Source organism: Trichomycterus rosablanca, chromosome 4 (genome assembly GCF_030014385.1).
Source record: "Trichomycterus rosablanca isolate fTriRos1 chromosome 4, fTriRos1.hap1, whole genome shotgun sequence".
Classification (NCBI taxonomy): domain Eukaryota; kingdom Metazoa; phylum Chordata; class Actinopteri; order Siluriformes; family Trichomycteridae; genus Trichomycterus; species Trichomycterus rosablanca.
The window spans coordinates 4,550,308-4,572,821 of NC_085991.1; the positions used below are offsets into that span (position 1 = coordinate 4,550,308).

Here is a 22,514-nt window from a genome sequence, read left to right on the forward strand (position 1 = left end):
TCACTTCTGTGATACACTGTATATAATTTGGTCTGAGTTTTTAGCTTGTAGGCTTCAGTCCAGATCTGTATCAGATTGTGCTGGTATGCATCAACATTCAACACAAAGCTAAGTTAGCAGGCATCAGTGTGGAGCTGCATGAGAAGTATTAATATACTATAAGTATAGTAAGTATAGTATAATATGTAGTATTAATATACTATTTGTGTAAGCAAAATATATATTTTGATCTGGGTTTTTAGCTTGTACGCTTCAGTCCAGATCTGTATCGGGACACCTATAATAGATTAGGGAAGAAACATTTTAACTGATTTGTGCTGGTAGACGTCAACATTCAACACAAAGCTATGTTAATAGGCCTCAGTGTGGAGCTGCATGAGAGGGCCTATAATATAAAGTATTAATATACTATTTGTGTAAGTAAAATGCATATTCTGATCTGGGTTTTTAGCTTGTAGGCTTCAGTCCAGATCTGCATCAGATTTGAACTGATTTGTGCTGGTATGCATCAACATTCAACACAAAGCTATGTTAGTAGGCCTCAGTGTGGAGCTGCACCGGAGTGTCTATAACATTTAAATCGAAATATGTATGCTGCGTTTTAGAGCTGCATCAGGGGGCCTGTACTCATCCTAATGAGGCTAATGACTGATCTGTAACATTTTTGATGGTTTCTTAAAACTTGAATGTGAATTTTAGCATTTGGGATACATAAGGCCTATTTGAAAAAAAAGGACACTTAATGCTTAAAAGTAAAATATTCAGCACAAACTTAAAACATGCACCAATTTAAGTAAAAAAAAATACATTTTAAAATTAAAAGCAAAATTCACCACAAAATCACAGGGTGATGTTAGAGGAGTTCCTAAACGAAGGATGGTAGTTCTTTTGTGTTCATCTGGTTTAGGTCCTGTTCTTATAAATCCAGGGTTTCAAGTAACATTTTCACTTTCTCCTTGGTGCTAGAGCTCTGTCATCAGCCGCTCCGTTTCCTGTGGTCAAGTGTTTGGTCGCTGTGACACAAATCGATGCATTAATAAGCAACAACGGCAGCGATCGACTGCAAGTAATAGCTGCCAGACGAATTGATAATCACAAGTTCATACAGACATCCGTACAATCTATGGCCAAAGGTATGTGGACACCTGACCATGAGCTTGCTGGATGTCCTGTTTCAAATCCATGTGTGTTCATTTGGAGATGTAAGACCGTACTGTGGCTGTAAAAGCCTCCAGTCTTTTGGAAGGATTTTAAAGTGTGTCTGTGGAAAACACAGTCAAAACAGAATGATAGAGCTTAGGCACTGATATCAGATGAGAAGGCGTGGTTCGCAATCCTTCCAAATGTATTTAATGAGGATGAGGCCAGCTGAGTTCCTTGTTGGAAGCTTTATTATTGATTTTTATTCACCTGTTAGCAATGAGAAACACACCCACACACACTGGGTGTCTGCATACATGTGGCCATAAGTGTGTTAATACAAGATTTTTACTACATAAAACAAAACATGTTTATTTTAACATTTTACAGCCAACAGCAACATGAGGTGCTGCTTTGTCTGCTGGGTAATTGATGCTACTTTGCCTAACAGACTTCAGTTTTTCATGACAAGAAAGATAGTTTTTCTTTTTAGAATACTGATAGGTAAATAAATTCAAGGAAATTAATGGAAAACACTAAAATAATGGTTAGAGATGCTTCAAGTCAGGTTGTACTGCATACACACCACTACTGAACACTGGACATTCTACCATACTTGGTATAAATGTATAAATGCTCATTAGAACCTTTGACCATTGGCCTCTAATTGGAATGAAGCTGGTAGGAGAAGCTTTAAAAGTTTTCTTAGTGCTTAGGTCAGCAAGTACATGTGCTTTGTATACCAAAACCTGGCCCAAATGCCTGATTTTTACATCCTGCTGCCATTGTTAGTCCGCTCACCAGATCAAAAATTATCTTCTGACCAGTGGACATTTATAAAATAAAATGGCAAATCTACTGGACTTACAAGGTCAATAAATAGTTTGTTGAGAATACATTTTTGTAATTTTGATCTTGTAAGCAAACTAACCATGGCAGCAGAATGTAAAGGTCAAGCATCTGGGTCTGTACCATTGTTTTTGGTGTACAGCACACATGTATTGACTGACCTAAAACTGACCTAAAACTAAAAAGTTTCTCTTTCCAGCTTTAAACAAATTTGAGGTCAATGGTCAAAAGGTTCTAATTAGCATTTATACATTCATGGTATGGTAGAATGTCCAGTGTTTAATAGTGGTGTGTATGCGGTCCGACTCAGAACCGTGTTCCTTTTTTATAGAATCGTTTCTATTCAGCTGAGAGGTCTAAAATAAAAATCTAATGCCTGATCCATGCTGCAGATTATGTTTTATGTTGCCTTAGTGCTTCTGTTCTTTTCCAAATATGTTTTGTCCTCATTTCCTTTTATTGAATCCTTTCCTCAAGCCCCTGGAGAGACGAGTGGGGAATCAAGAAAACTAGGACAAACAGGATTTGCTTTAAGCGACTTCAAAGCGCTGATATTTATCGATAATTCACAATCACTGTTATTTAAATATTATTTGAATTTGTTGTCTTTGTAAGGTAACATATTGCCAAAAGTTTATGGACACCACTCCTAATTCTTAAGTTCAGGCATTTATAGCCAAACCTATAGCCAAAGGTCTATAGCATGTGCCAGCATGTTCGCCTGGGCACAAAAAGAAGTCAAAACAAGTTTGGTATGAAGGAACTCCAGTGGCCTGCACGGAGCCTTGTTGACCTCAACCCCACTGAACCCCACTGAACATGAATTGGATCACTGATAGTGAGGTCTTAAATAAATGGGCACAAGTTCCCACTGATACACTCCAACATCTTGTGGAAACCATTACTGTCCATGGTTTTATAAATGAAATGTTCAAAAGGCATACGATCAGATCAGTCTACATGTCGCCATACATTTGGCCAAATATATATATTTTTTTATTTATGCATTTTCTCTGGAGACTCTGGTCATGTCCGAGAACGGTGAATTTCGATGAATTTGTGCAAGAGCCACACCCTGATCTCCAGGCTCCTCCACTTCCTGTATAGGCACTAACCTTCCTTGTCCAGCGTCTTAGGTCCAGTATTTTCACCCTTTCCAAGACTTTAATGGCCAATCTTGTCTGCTGCAGGCATTGCCTATTATGCCCACTAGCCTACCGATAGCAGTGCTGAGTTTCAAACTCGAAATTGTTGATAACAGTAAATCCTGTCCTGTCCTTTTGCTCACAAAGTTTAGCTGTCATGAAGCTGGTGTCCCCTCATCAAAATCTAAAAGAATTCTAGCATGTGTTTGTTTCATACCACCTCAACAACAATCTCAAGTTACGTTCATAAAACAGCTCATTCAGTTAAAACAGAAATAATGGGGATTCATCTAAATGTAAACTTAGTCCCTTATAACCTTCAGTTCATGAAGTGACGTATGGTATGATAACCAGTAATCAGTCTCCAGTAATAAATTCTTCCAACATTTTGTTCTTTCCTTATTTATGCCCTGTTTAGTGTCACATGACAGTCGCATCTCCAAAAACTTCACATTGTGATGAGACTTCTTCTTGTCCAGCCACTTGATGGTCAGTTCCACCAGAAACAAGCAGCAAGTCTGTCTCAAGTTAACCAGCAATTGAAACCGTTTTATCCTGTTCATGGAATCTCGTTCAGAGACCAACCAGGACTCAGAGCTCCAGACTTCCCATAGAAGTCATCGTCCTCCATTTGTCATGACAGGTGCCACTCAGGGTGGAAAAACTTGATGGGGTGGGACTTGGCCCACTTGGCGAAAACAGCCTTCTCTGTAATGAAGCGGTGACCACCGTAGGGGGCGTTCTCATGCAGAAGGTACTCGGCACACTCGTTGCGGCTTCCGTTTTCGTAGTAGTGGTAGGGGACTTTCTTGCGGCTCTCAGATCTAGAAGGAAGATCAGAAATACAAAACGTACAACACGTTCACAATACAATAAATGACAGTATGTTACAAATCTGGTGTTTTCAGAATTTTTAAGCTACTGTATTCTGAGTACTGTGGTACCTTGTAACTCAACGACCTCTAAATTCGAAATCTTTGAAACTCTATGCCCTTCGTCGAGAAATTTGTTCTTTTAAACTCGACGTGTGTGCAACTGCCGTTTTTGTTCAGTGCTTGGATTGAGTGGTGTGGTAAAATGTCATCAAAGTGTGAATATGAGACGAATCTCCATTTGTGTAGAATAACAGTCAAATTCACCCGTTGTTTTAGTACAATAAGTCACGTTAAGCTTTGTGCACCGCCACACTTTATAGGAAATACTGTTTTCCAAGATCAAGCATCTCCACAATTAAGAAGTGCAAGGAAACAATAAAGAAGTAAAGCTAAAGTTCAGGTTTAATTGTATTATATTTGTGTTATTTTCAGTGTATAAGTGTCAAAAAACATCCCCACTGTTTTACATTAGTCTAAAATATGTGCAGTTCCAATGGACTATAGAACGCATTAACAGGTTTCCCATACATCCTTATGGGAAAAACTACCTTGTCAACGTCTTTTAAACTCGACGCCACTCCCAGAACCAACTGACGTTGAGTTTCAAGGTACCACAGTTTCTGACACACGTCTAGCACCAACAATCATGGCCCAATCAAAGTAATTCTTTATCCATATCTGTTTGATTTTACACAATAAACACTGACGTTTCTTTCTTCTTTTTTCTATTCTTCTCGCCTCTGCAAGCACGCCTGGTATTGCAAGTAACAAATGAATTCAATTTCACTTCTCCATTCCAACAGTGGGGTTAAGGTCAGACCACTGGAGACCAGTGAACACTGAAATTCTTCCACACAAAACTCACTGATCCATGTCGTTATGCAAAGAGAAAAAGTCATGCTGAAACATAAAGGATCTTCCTTAAACTGTAGTTATAATGTTGGAGGGATTTCATTTTCTACACCGGTTAGCAAAGGTTCTGAACTAAACACATAATCTGAATAATTTTGGCCATATAGTGGATCAATTACAAAATAATGCCAGTAGTTTCTAAGCAGAAAATGCATTTTGTCTGCACTGAAGACTAAACCGTCTCCTGCTGAGTGATGATAAACACTGATTGTTTCCTTCATCTTCTTTTTCTTATTTTCCTCACCTCAGCAGGCATGCCAGGTATCACAAAGTTACAAATGAATTCAATTTCACTTCCTCTTTCCAACCCAAAACACCTGTTGGGTTTCAATTACGACAAAACTATTGGGGTCAATTGCTGAGAGAGCAGATTTCTTTAAAATGGATGCTTTCCTCCGGCAGCGTGTCGAATGAAAATGGCTCTGTTGTGGCCGCTGTTCCCTCATGTTCTTGTCTTTACTCGCAGCTAAGATTAGATTTAGTGGCAAATTAAATTGTCATTGTTTTGGAGCTGCTGGAAAGTGAATAATGGATGACTAATTCCAAATCCTGAGCAAAGCATCTCAAATCACGGCTATTTAGAACATGAGCTGTTTTCCAAAAGGGCTGCAATGGGAATTCACACTCAAGGGTCTTTTATGGCTCTTGTTCAGCTGAGTCTTTGTTTTTTCTGACTAAAAAAAACGTTATCAATTTGAACCCATTTTCAAACCATTAGCATTAATGTGTCCTCCACTTATCTCTTAATGCCTTACACTATATTGGAACAAGATGTAAACATCTGTTAGCTATTAATTTAATAATAACAAGGGTTGACCACATAATTTTGGTCACACAGTAAATGTATAATAACCCAGCTGTAAATGTAAATACAGCGGTACCTTGAAACTTGACATCAATTGGTTCTGGGAGTGGCGTCGAGTTTAAAGGATTTTGAGTTTCAAGGTATTTTTTCCCATAAGGATGTTTGGGAAACCTGTTAATGCGTTCCATGGTCCAGTGGAACTGCACATATTTTATGTTAAATAATGGGGTTGTTTATGACACTGTTTATGGGGTTAAAAATAACACAAATATAATATAAAAACACTGAAATACAATTGAAAAAACAGTTAAATACAATAAATTTGCTCTTTAGCTTTACTTCTTTATTTTTTCCTTATGCTTCTTAATCATGGAGATGCTTGATCTTGGAATACCGTATTCCATAGCGAGTTCAGTACCAGTGCATTCACATGAGAAGCGGTAAAACCGTTATTTCCTATAGAGTGTGGCGGTGCACAAAGCTTAACGTGACTTGACTTACTGTACTAAAACAACGAGCGATTATTACTGCTCTTAAGTTCTCTCCACTAATTTCATTAGTGGTGATAACTTATGAGCAGTAATAATTAAGAGATATTTAGTTTAGTGTCCCTGTGTCCTTCTTTTAATAAATTACGGGGTTTTTTTTTAACAATAAGCGTTTTAGACTCTCTCTGAAAGCTGATTCCCACAATTTCTCAGAACCTTGAGCTAAAACACAAGTTTAAAAGTGAAACAGGAGAAAAATCCAGATAAACACAAATACAGATTTGAAGGTTTTGTCTCATATTCGCACTTTGATGATGTTTTACCGCACCGCTCAAGCCAAGCACTAAACAAAGTGACAGTCACACACACATGGAGTTTAAGGTAAATGTTAAGGTACACATTTCAAGATTAGGGGACATCGAGTTACACGGTACCGCTGTATAAGTACGGAATGTCTGCTGAAATCAGGAAATGCTGAACTTACTTGCAGTGTGTGTTGTTGACCATTCCGTAGATGCGGATCTCCTTGCATATGTCCATGGCCAGAATGAGCGTGAACCACCCTGTGCTCAGGTACGACCCCGACTGAATCCTGGAAACACAAAACAGGGTGTCAGGGCGGCACAATCGATATGATAGAATAAACTCATGCACAGTGAGCGATGTTCAATGGAATGAAAGCGGTTGTGAGTGACTGCTCTGCTTCAGGTGAAACCAGCCTGTCACCAGGAGATGTTCTTCATTCTGAGTGACAGCGCTTCAGTCTGATGTTAGACTTTAATCCTAAAGAGGTTAATGGCAGTGCAGAATGAGCAGCACACACCCAGTCAGACACAGTGCAGGGCTAACCATTAAAGACAAGGGCACATACCAGGTTCAGAGCTAAATAGGGCTGATACTTAAGGTGAATTCTTATGAGCAATTATTAACGTCTTCAGATGAACAGCGTGTCCATTTCTGGTGGCACTGTATTCTTTAAAAACCCCTCAAAAAATCTGATACACTACAGACCATCACAGGATGTCTGACATTCCACTCCTAAACCATGACAATTAATATAAAGTTGCCCCCCTCACCACCCACCAACTTTGCAGCTATAACAGTCTCCACTCTTCTGAGGAGGCTTTTCCATAAAATGTAAAATTGGGAAAAATGTGGGATTTTTCGTGCCCATCCGACGCTCATGTTGGACAAGAAGGCTTGGCTCGCACTCTACATTCCAATTCATCCCAAACATGCTTCGTAAGGCTATGGTAGAATTCCTTTACACCAGACTTCATCTCTACGGATCTAGCTTTGTGCACAGGGGGAACAGTCGCGCTAGAACAACAAAGAATGCAAAAAACTGCAACAGTAAATACATCTAATAAATCTTAAGTATATTCTACAAAATGAACTTATAAATAAAGCCCTACCTAATTCATGGCTGTGAAAATCGCGTCAAGAACCATGAAATGAGCCGTTTCCTGTGTAAAAGGCAATTCGCTGTGGTTTGTGTTTAGCGATTTAAAATTTTTCATTTGAGATGCATTCAAGTGCTTCAGGTTTACTGGTTAATCTGCACTATGAGGCGTCTTAGCAATCCTACGGCAATTCACTTAGCAGTCGGTTAGTCAAAATGTCCAAGATGTCGAAGTCTAAAGCAGCTAAAAACACGACTTTACTGCGGCTGCGTCCAAAAACAGTACATACTAGATTTGAGGCAGTATGCTCTGTACGGCCGGTAAAGCAGTACGCTCTTTCAGTACGCAACCTCAGATGTACTACGTCCACCGTCTTACCATCGTCACGTGATGCATGACGTCTCATCGCCACAGTTTAAAATCGGACAAAATTTGTTTCGTCATTCTCCACGAAGCTACTGATAACGTTATTCAGGGTTGTACTAAATCATAACATGTTTAATGTTTGTCTTATTCCACTTTCCGCCATCGTTCTTCTTCGCTACGAATGCCTTTGCAGCTCCAGTTGCATTATGGGATAGATCATCGGACCGTAAGTGTGCATCGTTTGCGTACTCAAAAATGGCTGTCCATGCAGTAGGTCATCTGGGTACTTTTCGCCCACTTTATAATGTATACTACGTATTCGGACACCCTAACCGCTCTCGCATACTGCTTTCCCGTACTGTTCAGTTTGTAAGTATGCGATTTCGGATGCAGCTTGTGTTTGGAAAAATTCCATCAACTATGTGTACGCAGAGGGGGCGGAGTCAAAACATGGATGAGAATTTTCGTATTTCAGACAGAACATGAAGCCTCGCACCATCGCTGGATGTTCTAGGTGTACATTTAAACATTAAGATAGCTGTACTGTGTTTTGTAGCTTCCATTTATTCTATCATCAATTTATGATTTTTATTTAATTATTTAATTTCCCGTGAATTTTGTAGGACCATAATTATAAGACTTCAGTCGGAGACATTCTGCATGTGCTTTGGATGAAATGGGGTTGAAGCAGGTTTTTAGAAAAACTGTGGGTGCAGTCGTGCTCAATTTCAGCACCTTTTTCACACTGACTTGCTATATTTTGCTGTAACAGTGGTGTCTGTCCTTGTGAGACTAGTAAATACCTGACCATGACAGTGATTGAATCAGACACCACTAAAAAATCCTCTTTATTTGCTGGCAGTTAAGAAATGAACTTTTACATCTGCTGCAGTGCTTAAAAATAACGCACCACGGCTCTATTCTTCACTCAGTGCTAGTTTTCCCACTACAGCTCACACCCAAGGTCCGGCCATAGATCACGTCGATCAGGTTTACGCTTTCATGCGTTCGTACTTTCATATTTCGCTTCAATTTTGAGATATTTAAACCCTGTTTTGCCCCCGCCTGCCAATCATCTACACAGAATAGGGGTTGCGTGGCCGCGTGGAGAAGTGATGGGAACCCTCGCGCTCGATCCATTTTGCTGCTGCTTTGTGCTGAATGATTTAAAGTGAGAACATTAATTCCCATTTTGATCCTCTCTTCCCTTGATCAGGCTCACTAAACTGCCATCCAGGCATTGTTGTAGCGGGTATTGTTCGGAGTGAAAGGGGTGCGTGACTCGCCTGTGGGAACACAATGCTTTTTTAATGGTCCATCTTCCTGCAGGTGGAAAGGTTTAAAAGCATTGATTTTAGAGAGGAGAAAAGACACTGAACCTCCCTCTGCTCGGCTGTTTCTTTGAGAAAGGGTTTCATCTCTGATTGCCAGCAGTTTAACTGAGGTGGGCACTATTATATATTGGCCCTTCAGCAGGTACTGGGATTTACATACAGTAGCTGGGACTGACATAAAAGCTACTATAGCAGTGTTGGTGTTCAAACAGAGCATGTTTCCTTTCATTAGTGCTCTTAAACAAGCCAAATCAATTTATGCTGATGACTAAGCAAAGCCTGAATAAGTTATAATCTGATGCTCCGAGCTACCATTTTGTTTGTCTTCATTACTGTGAAATCTTTGTATAACCCTCGAGGTCATTAATGGTCAAAACAAAGTCTTTTATTACTGTCCCAACTCTATTGATATTCAAGCCTCACCACAGCCAATTTGTGAGTGTTGGGCTTCCAAGCAAGACTTTCACTGCAATTGGTCACAATTGTAGGTCGCTTTGGAGAGAAGTGTCTGCTAGATACCATTAATACACATACACCGATTAGGCATAACATTATGATCACCTTCCTAATATTGTGTTGGTCCCCCTTTTGCTGCCCCACAAGCAACAAACTGTGATGCACTGTGTATTCTGAAACCTTTCTATCAGAACCAGAATTAACTTCTTCAGCAGTTTGAGCTACAGTAGCTCGTCTGTTGGATCGGACCACACGGGCCAGCCTTCGCTTCCCACATGCATCAATGAGCCTTGGGCGCCCATGACCCTGTCGCTGGTTTACTGTTCCTTCCTTGGACCATTTTTGATAGATACTGACCACTGCAGACTGGGAACACCCCACAAGAGCTGCAGTTTTGGAGAGGCTCTGACCCGGTCGTCTAGCCATCACAATTTGGCCCTTGTTAAAGTCCCTCAAATCCTCACGCTTGTCCATTTTATCTGCTTCTAACATCAACTTTCAGGATAAAATGTTTACTTGCTGCTTAAAATATCACACCCACTAACATGTGCCATGATGAACAGATGATCAGTGTTATTCACTTCACCTGTCAGTGGTCATAATGTTATGCCTGCTCGGTGTATATAATTATACATACACATACAGCAAGAGAAAAATAATTGTTAAAGAAAAAATCAATATGATGAGTGATGGCACCAAATCATCTGTCATATTTAAATCTGGAGAAATAAAATACATTTGTATTGATTTGTTTACATTGGTTACTGTGTACAGCAGAGTTGTGTCCAGGTGATGTGTGGTCATTTAGTAGATTTAGCCAGTGTGAGTTCATTTTTTGGATTTCCAATCATTGTTGTGTATTGGCTTCATTACACATTTTATGTTTTTGATTAATGCCAGGTCTAAACTGCAGGCAGTCCAGTCTGGCACATTCACTCCCTTACTACTTCGACTGTAATTTCCACAACTTTATGTAATACCAGCTTAAATCCTTTTAGAGTCACGGCCACTTGTTCAGCCACTGTGCCACTGCAACATCATGCCTAACAATAAAAGAGTGAAAATAGTAAAGCAGTTTAATGTCCAAATCCCCCTCCAGTATGGATTTCCTTCAGCTCACTTCATGGCCTGAGAGTCAATAATCTATCTAGATCAAAAACCTAACACCTTTCTATGATCTTTATCTCCAGTGGATGCTTTTTAAGAATTTTCCTGGTTCCTTCATGGCAAAAAATGTTTTCCAAAGGTCTTTATCCCCCAAGCAGAGCTTATATAGCTTTGTAACTAAAGACGGATTCCTCAGTTCCAACCTGTAGTGCTTGTGTTATCACCAGACCATGTCCTGTTTGGGACTGCATAAAGAATAAATGGATGAAGAATTTATCTTAGGGATAAATCTCACATTTTAAGGCATATACACTACAGGGCCAAAGGTATGTAGACACCTGACCATCAGTTTCCAAACATCCCATTCCAAAACCAAGGTTGTTGGGTTAATTTAAAATAATTATTGTCTGGAGTGTCCGTAAGCATGTGGTCCATCAGTCAAAAGAGCATCTGACAGTCTAATTTAACCCAAAGGTTTGCACTGGGGTTTGTGCAGGTCAGGTCTTTTCAAGCCACTGGAGCTCCTTCACACCAAACAAATCAAACAATGTCTTTGAAAAGTTAGACAGGGTGTCCACATACTTTGGCTCCAAATCTGAAAGTGATTTTTTTTGTTTTTAAATTGGAGTAATAATGGTGAAATGGCTGTCAAACCAAAACAATTGTGATTATCTGGTGGACCCGGACTGTTTAGCCCCAGAAAGAAAAAAATGACTTTTAATATTCGGAGGATGTGCAGCTAGTAAATTGGATGTTGGATATTGTTGGAGAAAAATGTAAACTGGGAAAAGGTGAGAATAATTTCTGTATTGAAATTCTGCTCACACGGGCGTCAGCATAATTTCTCATTCAAAGCGCGCCGAGTTACCGCTAATAATATTCGCATATAAATGATGAAGGCTTTTTAAAGCATTGCAGCTGGGCTCCTCATCCTGCTGATTTTTCACCCAATTCCCTTTCTGCACTACAGGTCTTCCATCATCACACAGAGTCGATTCAGCACCGCTGCCCGGCTCGATATCTTCAACACCAGCTCTGAGGTTAATGAGGGGCCAGAGATGATCATTATAGAACTCAGATTTACAGACGGCTTACTTGTAATTGCTGCGAAAGTTAAAAATACCTCAACTGTAAATGACCTGAGAGAAATGAATGAATTTTCGAGCCTGAATCGTTCTTATTATGGTCATAATTGCCTAAGCTTTTAAAATGATTTATGCAATATATGGTCAAAAAGCTGTGGACACCTAATCATGAGCTTGTTGAAAACATCTCATTGCAAAACCATCGCTCTTCTGGGAAGGTGAATTCACTCCCCAGATACCCCAGAACATACTAGAAATCTTTAGATGAAATGATTATCAATAAAAAGTGACCAATAATGGACCACCACTATCCATCCAGATGTAGATCATCTCAGTGTTGGTTGCATTTTCCCTCTCAAAACCTGTACTATGTCACCAGCATAAACAGATACATGAACCAGCTATATTTCATCAGTTTAACATGATGTTTGTTTATTTATTAGGATTTTAACGTCATGTTTTACACTTTTGGTTACATTCATGACAGGAACGGTAGTCACTCATTACACAAGCTTCATCAGTTCACAAGGTTATATTGAACACAGTCATGGACAATTTAGTATCGTCAATTCACCTCACTTGCATGTCTTTGGACTGTGGGAGGAAACCGGAGCACCCAGAGTAAACCCACGCAGACAAGGGGAGAACATGCAAACTCCACACAGAAAGGACCCGGACCGCCCAACCTGGGGTTTGAACCAAGGACCTTCTTGCTGTGAGGCGACAGTGCTACCCACTTAGCCACCGTGCCGCCCTCGGTTTATCATGAAAACATTGCTACATTACCAATGTAAACAGATGTTCAACCTTAAGCATAACACCAAATCCCAAATCTAACCCCCCCCCACTCCCACTTACTCCCTTAATTCTAAACCACATGACATTGCTAGTGAAAACAGGCGTCAACTATTAAGTTAACTATGACAGTCAACTATTAAGGTAGCTGTGCTGTGTATTGTAGCTTCCATTTATTCTGTCAGTCAGTTCGTGAGTGTTACTTAATGACTGTCGTGATATGTGGCACTTTTCTGTATAAATCTGTGAAATCTGGGATTTTTTGAAAGACGAGGTCCTTGAAACTAAGCACAAACTGTGAATTTAGTAGAGCCCTAATCGTGTCACTCTGGGAACCGCAACAGCAAGGACGGAAATAATGACAGTGATTGTATAACATTACCAGTGTAAACAGAAAACTGTAGCAGGTTCAGCAGAGTCCATGAGCAAGCACTGATATAAGACATGGCCTTATGGATTAATTTTTAGCCCTGACTGTGAGGGTTTAAAAACACCGGACCATCTCTTCGGCCTGGACGGCGTCTCCTTTTATACAATTTGCTTCTAATGGTGCTCTATCCGTGTATTTAAGCAAATTAAGCCCAGCCAAACACTCAGTTGATTTAATTATGCCTTAATTACATTTCTGGTGTTATATTACATGACATGTAGGTGGATGTTTCAGCGTAGTGGGCAGTGCGCCTAATTTAATTAGGCAGGGAGGAGACTGGACCTGAAATGCACTCTCCTCTCTTTAAGTTAATGGCTTTGACATACAATGAAAGCCTGTGCTTTTAAAATACAGAATCCTCACTGACCCCACAAAAGAGGTTTGAATACCCATAATTCCAAAAGCATGATAGAGTCAGTGTTAAAGTCAGGACCTTGACATTATCTAAATCAAAACCAAGACTACAAGACTAAGATTTTTAACACAAGACCTAAAGAAGCCCCAAACATTCTAAGCCCAGGAACATTTTTATATATACAGTGGATTCACAGAGTTTTTTGTAATAAATAAAAATTAAAAATGTAATTCACTTAATCACAAATCTACACACTTTACTGAGCACTTTGTAGATGAGTTTTGCACTGCAGCTGCAAGTCTTTATGGAGAAGTCTATAAAAGCTTTGCACAACTGGACTAGGGCAGTTTATCCCATTCTTTATGGCAAATGTGCTCAAGCTACTGTTGGGTGGGGGGGGGGAGGTTGGTGGCACTAAGCCACCATAAGGTTTTTTGGAACCACAAAGCCAACACCACACCAAGGACTCAGAGGTAGATTTTAACAGGTTTATTAAGGACAACGAAACAAATAGACTCAGGACAGGTATTACTAAAAAAGAGCAGCGAAAGGACCAGGGGGCTGGGAAAGAGACAGGTGGGACCGACAGGAACACTGGAGACTGGAGGGGAGAAAAGTGGTATGGAACAGAGGATCCAGGGGATTGGGAAGGGGTTTGGCAACCAGGAGAAAAGAAAGAAGGGCATCAAAGCTTGACGATCAGAAAAAATGGGAACAGGGCATCCAGGGGAAAATGGAATGCTCTCAGATAGCAGTGGGGTCAACGGGTGTCGTCAACAGAAAAGGGGACAGTAAACAGGTAACATCAACAGACGATCTGGAGAAGAGTGAAGAAAAAACAGGGGCTTTTAAAGGCACAATGATGAGGAGCAGATTGGAAGCAGGGGTGCATGATTAGCAATGGGGGAAATTTATTGGTTGAACTATTAGGGAGAATCTGGAGCAGTTCCCTTCAGCTTTTTCTGAGCCACTCAATAACATTTATAGACTGTATAGCCCCAAAGTCACTCCAGTTTTGTTTTGGCTGTATGAATCGGGCCATTATCATGTTAAAAAGTGAACTAACCTCTGGAGGAGATTATCTTCAAGGCTGTTTGTGTATTTGAATGCACTCCTCCTCTCCTCAATTCTTACCAGTCTACCAGGCCCTGCCACTAAGAAGCGCCCCTACAGCATGATGCTACCACCACCCTGTTTCACTGTGGAGATGGTTTTATCCAGGTGATGCGCAGTGCTTGCTGTTTTTTCCCCAACAAGTTCAGTGTTTATCTTGTCACTTTAGTAAATCTTATTCCTACGTCCAAACCAAATCTTAAATCTTACTGGCCCTATTCCAAGCTCCCATGCTCAATCCCAAGAGAAAATACTAAATCCACTACGTTTTTTTTCTTAATTTGGATTCCCTCCACAAACTCCATTCCAAACCCAACTTCACTGCCTATTCAACCCTAACGTTTACTTCAACCTTAAGCATAACCCCAATCCCCAAAACCCCAAATCCCCAAATCTAAAACTCCCACTTACTCCCTTACCTCTAAACCCCAAATCCTACTTCAACTGCCAACTCAACCATAACCCATAAAAACTAATAAAAGCACTAGTTTTAAAAAAATTATAAATGGACTTTTTAAGCCTAGCACTTTTTATAGCTCCCATAAATCATAACGCATCGGTTGTCCTCAGAACGTAATATCCTCAGCTGATGGAGAACTGCCAAGCTTTTAATACTTGGAAGCAGATATCTCCAGGATTACAGCTGCTGATTATACGAGGCATGTTCTCATTCTATTACATTATAAAAATAGATGTTGGGTAGGAAGTCATTACGATAAGCTGCAAAGTGATTAGATAAACACATCCAGCAGCTTACACAACGGTGGACAACACACACACACACACACACACACAAAGAGATGTATGTATACAGCCAGCACACCATCCTAGTGACATCTTAGAGGGAAAAATTTTAAAGTATAAAATGTTATTGGCTAAAATTTAATTTAATAATCATTGTGAATGAACAAAGACCTTCTTTTTTTATGCATTTTCTCCATTTTCCTCCCGAAAATTTAGCGCGTCCAAATTTTACCCAATTGCGTTATGCTTCCTCTCTACTGGTGCTGACCCCCGCCCCGATTAAGGAGAGCAAACTGACACACGCCCCCTCCAACACGTGTGCAGTAGCCGACTGCATCTTTTCACCTGCACGAGGCGAGTTTATATGTGGATCAGCCTTGTGCACGGAGAGCCACACCCTGATCGCATTATTCCTCGACTCTGTGCAGGCACCATCAATCAGCCAGCAGAGGTCGTAATTGCATCAGTTATGAAGTCCCTATCCGGCTCCCACACTGTATGAACAACAGCCAATCGTTGTTCATATAGCCGCCCAGCCGGATGGCAGAGCTGAGATTCCATACGATGTATTTAAAATCCCAGCTCTGGTGTGCTAGTGTACCCCTTCTAATTACTGTATTTATGTGCTTCAGCAACAACAGTCGCTATCAGTTGTAATAAATCAATCACATGAAGCAAATAATATGCTTCCAACGTTGCAGCAAGAGTTTAGGGAAGGCCCTATCCTGATCCAGCATGATTGTGCCCCTGAGCACAAAGCAAGCTCTACTTTCTTCAACAAGACATACATAAAAGCTCAGGTTAAAATCCTGAGCTCATCATCATTAAACAGCTCTGGAATGAACCGGAACATCAACTGAGGCTTTCTTGACCAACATCAGTGCCCAGCCATACAAAGGTATTTTGACTGAATGGGCACAAATTCTCACAGACACAGTTCAAAGCTGACTAAAAAGCACAACCATTTGTTTTTGTTGAACTCAGCACAGAAAACATTCAGCTGAAACAGGTCTGGGTCACCAGCAACAGTATTTACAGTGATTTATCCCACCGAGAGGCCAACAGGGTCAAAGGTACAGGTGTAACTGCATGGCAATGTGCCAGTATGATTTACGAGCGCTGTCCGCTGTTATCTACACAGCTAACCGTGCTGAACACACACACACACACACACAGTGTACAATGTACAGTTATATAGACACTGTTTTAACTAACAAGACCTCAGCCGCAGGGATCTGTCATCGATGACAAGCGACCACAAGGACACTCCATGTGTGCTGGGAATATTAAAATCTTCACTGTAAAGGAGGAGGAGGAGAAGAGGAAAGAAAAAAGCAAGACGAGGGACGGACAATAGAGAGAAAATAAAATGTAAAAATAAAACAACACTAATCAACAAAACCTGATCTGAAAAGTCTAACAAGTTCAGAATTTGCAAATTTTTAAGGCGTGAAGTTTTTATTTATCTAAGGAACAAGCCCTATACAATCTAAACTTCTACTCATCCTGAATCTCAACATCAAAATTACAGCCAAAATAAAGTTTCTACAGGAACACCATGCCACAATCTCAGAGGATTTAAAAAAAGCTGAACAAAATGGGTTACAAAGCCATGTTTAAGGTAGGACTCCACTGAACTGCAGGGGGAGTCATAATCTTAAAAGAAAGGAAGCTTGAAATAGAGATGACTCTTTTGATGACTATTTTTTTGGACAGTTTAGAGAAAAGTCACAAAAGATTTCTAAAAGAAACCCAACCCGAACTCTAAATCAACCCTAACCCGAACTCTAAATCAACCCTAACCCTAACTCTAACTCAACCCTAACCCTAACTCTAACTCAACCCTAACCCGAACTCTAAATCAACCCTAACCCTAACTCTAACTCAACCCTAACCCGAACTCTAAATCAACCCTAACCCTAACTCTAACTCAACCCTAACTCGAACTCTAACTCAACCCTAACCCTGAATCAACTCTAACCCGAACTCTAAATCAACCCTAGAGAGACTATTTTTTTGGACGGTTTAGAGAAAACTCCTAAAGGAAGTCACAAAGATCCCTAAGAGATTTCCAGAACTGGACCTGTTATTAATTAAAAATGTATTTCCTTTTTTGGTTGCAAATCGTTAGTGCTTTTGGCTCAAATTGTTTTAGTTCATCTCAGCTTAACATCACCACAAATCTTCAGGACAGAAATTTTACTCTGAAAAGTCTCCTGCCTTCACCCAGTAGGTTTCATTTCCATAACCTACCAGAGGGGGCTTTGCTCCCCCATAAAGATTACCCATGCTTCACAACAAAACAGCACACGACACCCCTCCAGAGCTCAGGGAGATCTGTTCATCATCTGCTTTGTTAGACCTGTCATCTCACATATCCATAACACTGCCGCTCCCAATGAGGCTATGGATGCCTGACACCAAGACTAATGAGCTGTCTCTTGATCTTTGCCCCGTACATCCACGCTGATGGATCACACACAGCTTGCAAGATGGAAATAGATATTCTGCCATGTGCTCAATAGTCCGTCTTGGTTTTGACAAGGAGCTCAAACTTTAATCAGCTAAATGGTAATTAAAGAGGTTAGCAAAGGTGTAGCTGAAATGGAAATGTTTTACCAACCCTAACCCCAAACCAACCCTAACACAACCCTAACCATAACACAACCCTAACCCACCCTTACCTAACCCTAACCCAACCCTATCCAACCCTTACCCTGACCCAACCCTAACCCTAATTCTACCCCTAACCCAACCCTTACCCTAACCATTTGCCATCATAGCATTCGACCACTGTTTATACCACTAATACATATGCTTACAATCTAATGCATGCTATATGGACAAGGTATGTGGACACCAATCTTAATTACTACAGACTTTTTAGAGCTTTCAACTTTCTGTCAGCAGTACAGGAAAGTCTGTTACCTGTTACAGTATGGCTGTGTGTCTGTGCACAAAGTGAGATCCATAAAGACTTGGTTTGATGAGTTTGCTGTGGAGGATCTCAACTCCACTAAACACTTTTAGGATGAACTGAAATGTTTACTGCCTTCTGATCCGGTGCCAGTGATCAGTGCCTCATGAACTGGCACAAACATGCTGCAAAATCCTGTAGAAAGTTTTCTCTAAAGAGTGAAGAAAAATGCCTGGACATCAAGACGTGATCTGAGGTTTAAGGGCAACAATCTGAAGCACAAGAGTAATCTCTCCAAATCTCTAAAATCAATCCTTCTGCTCCAGTTTCTTCTGTGTTTGCACTTTTTGTTGCTAATGCAAACCCCGCCCTACTGTTCTGGGGTCAGACCTTTACTCTGACAAGATTGATGAAGAATCTATTAGGTGGTTTTAACTTATGAGTGGGAAGAAGCAAAGAGTCACTGGGGTCGGGAAATTGTATAAATGTAGTTTTTTTAAGGTGGAGCTTAAAATCATGAGAGCATTCAAAGTCCAAATCGCACCCTCTTGCACCAAAGAGTACAACTAATCGGTGCACTATGTGTGTAGCACATGGGATGCGGCTATAACATCATTTGTTAGCAATGTCTGCATAAATACAAATCATCACATAATCACTAAAATGTTCCTGGCAGTGATTTAAAGCACATTTGCTCCTAAAATGATGATCTAAAGGAGAATTTTCACCACCAACTGTTCCCGACACACCATGTTGCCTTATTTAAACTGATTTATCACCAACATTACACACACTTTGCTCACACACACACACACCATCAGTCCAGACGACTACATGCTGCCGTCTGCTTGCTTTCTTTCATACATGAAGACATCGCTCCGTTTAAAGAATCTCTATTTTTTATATTTTATTTATGCATTTTCTCCCATTTTCTCCCAATTTTACCACTGTCAATTTGTCTTCTGCTGCTGGAGGATCCCTGATTGCAGTCGAGGTGAGTATATTGCTGCTCACGCCTCCTCCGACCCGCGTGCAGCCCTTAGCGGAACCCATTTTCCCCTATGCACTCTGCACAGGCACCTCTCTATCTGCTAATCAGGGTACACAGCGTTTGAAGTCCGGTCATCCCGCCCTAGCAGAGACATGTCTGCTGCAGGCACTGCCAATTAAGCCCACTAGATGGTGCCCGTCCGACCGGTGGCAACGCCGAGAAGTTCAAAATCTTGGCGCTGGTGTGCTAGCGGAATATCCCGCTGCGCCACCTGGTCACCAAGAATCTCTTTTTTAATGTGTTGACATACAGCAAGTCAGCAGTTTTCAACCTTTTTTGGTTGGCAACCCAATTTTACAGGCTTATAACTACGCTAACTACTTATAACTACACTTAAAACTCCATATTAATGGTTCGGTAAAAATGTCCTGCAACCCCATCAGCATCTCAGTCCTGACCCCAGGGTTGAGCACCGCTGCAGTACCTTAATTATAAAAAAAGGACTGAAAGTTCATTTAACCTTTAGGGTCATGATAGAGGTGAAAATTAATCTAAGGCATGTAGCCTTTTGCCATTCTACACAGTCACCTTCCGGTGCATTTTTCCCAGCAGCGTCGTACCAACTTTTTAATGCCACCAGCAAAAAAAGTGTTTGGTTGAGCTCGTAGCCAATGATGCACCGCTGCTTTCACATCATCATCACATGAAAATCCTCTTCCCCTTAAAGCTTCTTTGAGTCCAAGGTGGAAATCAGATGGCGCTAAATCTGGACTATAAGCTCTCTCAGTCTCTCAGACACGACCGATTACTGCTCCTCTCACCCTCACCACTTATAACCAAAATATAAAAGTGCAGAAACTTTTTGAAGATCCCTCACATCTGGGGACAACAAAACAAAATCATTGCTGCACTGACCCGTCACAATAGCACAAAACCAAGCACCCTGGTTTACTGAGTGACCACCAACAGAAAGAAAGACAAAAGTTGAAAGAGAAATGTCCATGTTTCGGTCACTGTGGGAGTGGTGCATGCAGCAAGGGAACTGCAATAAGAAGTTGGAAACAACTACAACAGGGGGCAAATACTTTATCACCGAATTGTATCATTGTTTATATAACGCGTTTGCATATTATTATTATTATGTATAGGATTATAATTCTACTTCCCAGTAGAATTAATATTTGGTACATTTGATTTTGGGCTGATACCCACGCCCCTCTCATGCACATCAGCATACAGCTCACATGACTTCAGTGCTCAGGTAACCTTGAGCTTCACTTCATTGAGCTTCACTTCACAATATTTCAAGCATTGAACACTACAAAGCCGTCTCAGACTGAGAAATGAGAAAGAAATGTCTGGTATGAGACCCAAACGAGGACGCTGCAGTAGGCTGGTAAAAAAAGAAAGAAAGAAAGATTTGTTTGTGGTTGCGATGACGACCTGCATTGCTGGGGTTTATCCAACAGAGGGTGCACTGCACACTGATATGTATGCACCTCCATGAAAACACTTGAGCTCCTGATTCTTCATACTATCCAATCAGCAAGTCATGTGACAGCAGCACAAACATCAAACATCATCACAACATGATATGAATGACTTTGAGCATGCTTGTGGATGCCAGTAGGTAGGCTAGTTAGAGTAAGCCAGAATTCAACTGTCTTGAGTTTACACAGAATGGGGTCTAGATGAAAACATCCAGTAAGTGGCAGTACCAATAACAACACTCAAATCTGAGGCACTCATTTCTTTATGGATGGGTCTAAACAAAATAATTTAAATAATCACCATGTATCACCACTGTACTTAATATTGAGGAAAGATTCAGGAACCTGGAGAAATCTCAGTCAGTGTAGTGCAGCAACCCACATTTTGTCCATGATTTTTACCGTGACCCAGGCAACACCAGCAATGCATCAAAACAAAACACAAAACAAAATGTACTTAATGATTAAAAATAATGAAAAAGGTGGCAATCTGGTCCCACTGTGGTTTACAAGATGTAGCACAAAGCCTCCACATGGGGGCGTACGTGGACAAGTTAATTTCGTGTTTATGCCTGTTAAAATTTGTTATTTAATTATTAGCATTTTTCTCTGCAACCCATTAGTTTTGGCCTTTTGGGTGGGACGTGACCCAGGGGTTGAAAAAACCCGACAGGTTAGTGTGACTTTAATTCTAAATCATATAAGATACATTTTATACTTCCAACCTTGTGGCAAACAGTTTAAGGAAGGACATTTTTTGTTCCAGCATGTGCAAAAGTGGGGTTATTAAAGACTTAAAGAATGAACGGATGGATGAATAGCAGAATGGATAGATGGTGAATGGTAACTGAGTGTATTTATAGGTGGATGAAAGGATTTATGGGTGTTTTAAAGAATCAGACTCTCTTACCTGTCTCTGCCGGTCTCTTTCTTGAACAGGGCGTCGCAGTGGTTCATGCGCTCCTCTGTGGTGACATAAATGCGAGCGTTAGGGTAGTCGTCCACAGCTCGGCGAAGCATGTTGTAGACCTGGCCCGTACCGTCCTCCCGCATATTGCGCCGTGGCCCCCACACCACGTACACGGTGCCGTTAGCCGCCGGCCCGAAGAAGTACTTCGGCCGGTGCAGCAGGAGTGGTACACTGGTGTGAGAGACCACGCGCAGGTCGGTTCGGCGACCGACGTCACGCTCGAAACCGCGTGTGGGCGCGTTGTTCATCCGCCACACGCACCCGGCCTGCTCGATCTCAGCGCCCGCTCTGCGACCCAACACCTGCCCCGAACTGGAGACCACGCTGCATACATCACAGTGCAACTTCAGGGGCTACAGAGACAAAAAGAGAGAAACAGAGGGTTTATACTTTCTTCTACAGATGAATTAGTTTTAGGATTAGATTTCTCAGTATCAGATTAAAATTATTAAACATAAACATTTCTTATAACCTTTTCTTACTCATGTTTACCAAAGGTGCCAATAATTCTAAAGCTGGCACTACGTAGAGTCCCGCAGGAGCCAAAGAAATTCACAGAAATTTATAGAAACTCATAGCTGCTTGTACTTTATTCAAGGGTTTCGACGTGAACTTTGATTAATCAGTCTGCTAAGCTCCACCCGAGGAAAAAAAATCTCTAAAAGTGCACTTGTCAAAGCAGACAGCGAGGCTAATTCCCAGACGTATGAGGGCAAAGAACTACCACTGCCAGCAAAACACTCT

General features: G+C 40.9%; 1 protein-coding gene across 1 annotated transcript in view; it reads right to left on the reverse strand.

The window, feature by feature from the left end:
- Window positions 1-3,585: 3,585 nt before the first annotated feature.
- The window catches only part of st6galnac3 (ST6 (alpha-N-acetyl-neuraminyl-2,3-beta-galactosyl-1,3)-N-acetylgalactosaminide alpha-2,6-sialyltransferase 3), a 33,435-nt gene continuing 14,506 nt past the window's right edge, over window positions 3,586-22,514 (reverse strand). The window contains exons 3-5 of the mRNA XM_062992954.1: window positions 21,711-22,123; window positions 6,699-6,806; window positions 3,586-3,958 (exon numbers count right to left, since the gene is read on the reverse strand). Coding sequence (XP_062849024.1) covers window positions 3,769-3,958; window positions 6,699-6,806; window positions 21,711-22,123 — 711 coding nt within the window. The 3' untranslated portion in view covers window positions 3,586-3,768. The remainder of the gene's footprint in view (window positions 3,959-6,698; window positions 6,807-21,710; window positions 22,124-22,514) is intronic.